At 58.5% G+C, this 1,001-nt stretch overlaps 1 protein-coding gene across 1 annotated transcript in view; it reads left to right on the forward strand.

Moving 5' to 3' along the window:
• LOC104625915 (proto-oncogene tyrosine-protein kinase LCK-like) overlaps positions 1–799 on the forward strand; it is a 5,305-nt gene extending 4,506 nt beyond the window's left edge. The window contains 2 exon segments of the mRNA XM_010293682.1: positions 155–288; positions 597–799. Of these exon segments, the coding sequence (XP_010291984.1) occupies positions 155–288; positions 597–799 (337 nt within the window).
• The last annotated feature ends 202 nt before the right edge of the window (positions 800–1,001 follow it).

Below are 1,001 nucleotides of genomic sequence, written 5' to 3' on the forward strand. Positions count from 1 at the left end.
GGGGGCTGAGGGCCCGGCTGCCACCAGACCCAGCTCATCCCCAGGCGTACAGCAGGGACACAGGCTGACTCAGGGTTGTCACATCAGGTTGAATACAGAGGAATGTTTCCAGCTCAGCCATAATGTTTTATTTTCTCCCCTCCTGCTGTTTCTCAGGGGCTAAATTCCCCATTAAGTGGACAGCACCGGAGGCTATTAATTACGGGACGTTCACGATCAAGTCCGATGTCTGGTCGTTCGGCATCTTGCTCACGGAGATCGTCACCTACGGCCGGATCCCGTATCCAGGTCAGGATTTCCCAGCAGCTGTGCGGCAGAAGGGCTCGCACAAGCACGCAAGCGCACACCCACGAGTGTGTGCATGCACTCCTGCACGCACACACGCCCCGAGCTGCCCCATCTGGCTCCCTTCCCTGCCAGCCTGTGATGGTTTCGACCGCTGCTCGATGCACATGGCCAGCCACGGCCCAAAAGCCACAGGGGCTTTCAGAGGCTGTAGAGGGGGAAGGAAGCTTCCCCATGGGATTTGTAAATGTAGGGTGCTTCTGTGACATGGGAGTGACACAAATTCAGTGCCGTGCGTGTTGTCCTTGCAGGGATGACCAACCCCGAGGTGATACAGAACCTGGAGCGGGGTTACCGCATGCCGCAGCCAGACAACTGCCCGCAGGAGCTGTACAAACTGATGATGCAGTGCTGGAAAGAGAGGCCTGAGGAACGTCCCACCTTTGAGTACATGAAGAGCGTGCTGGAGGACTTCTTCACCGCCACCGAGGGCCAGTACCAGCAGCAGCCATGAGGAGCCCAGCAGCAGCTGGGACACCCTCGCGTTGGGGTGCCCAGGGGTGCTCCCCCTGCACCGGGTCCCCACACACTCCACACACATTGCCCCGGGGTACTGGCGAACACTGTCTGGACCTTGGCAGTAAAGAGCTGAAGCGCCGCAAATCTTTGGAACAGCAGATTTCACACCTCCCCCAGAATGTGATGGACAGCCAAAG

Source organism: Phaethon lepturus, unplaced genomic scaffold (assembly GCF_000687285.1).
Source record: "Phaethon lepturus isolate BGI_N335 unplaced genomic scaffold, ASM68728v1 scaffold37638, whole genome shotgun sequence".
Lineage (NCBI taxonomy): Eukaryota > Metazoa > Chordata > Aves > Phaethontiformes > Phaethontidae > Phaethon > Phaethon lepturus.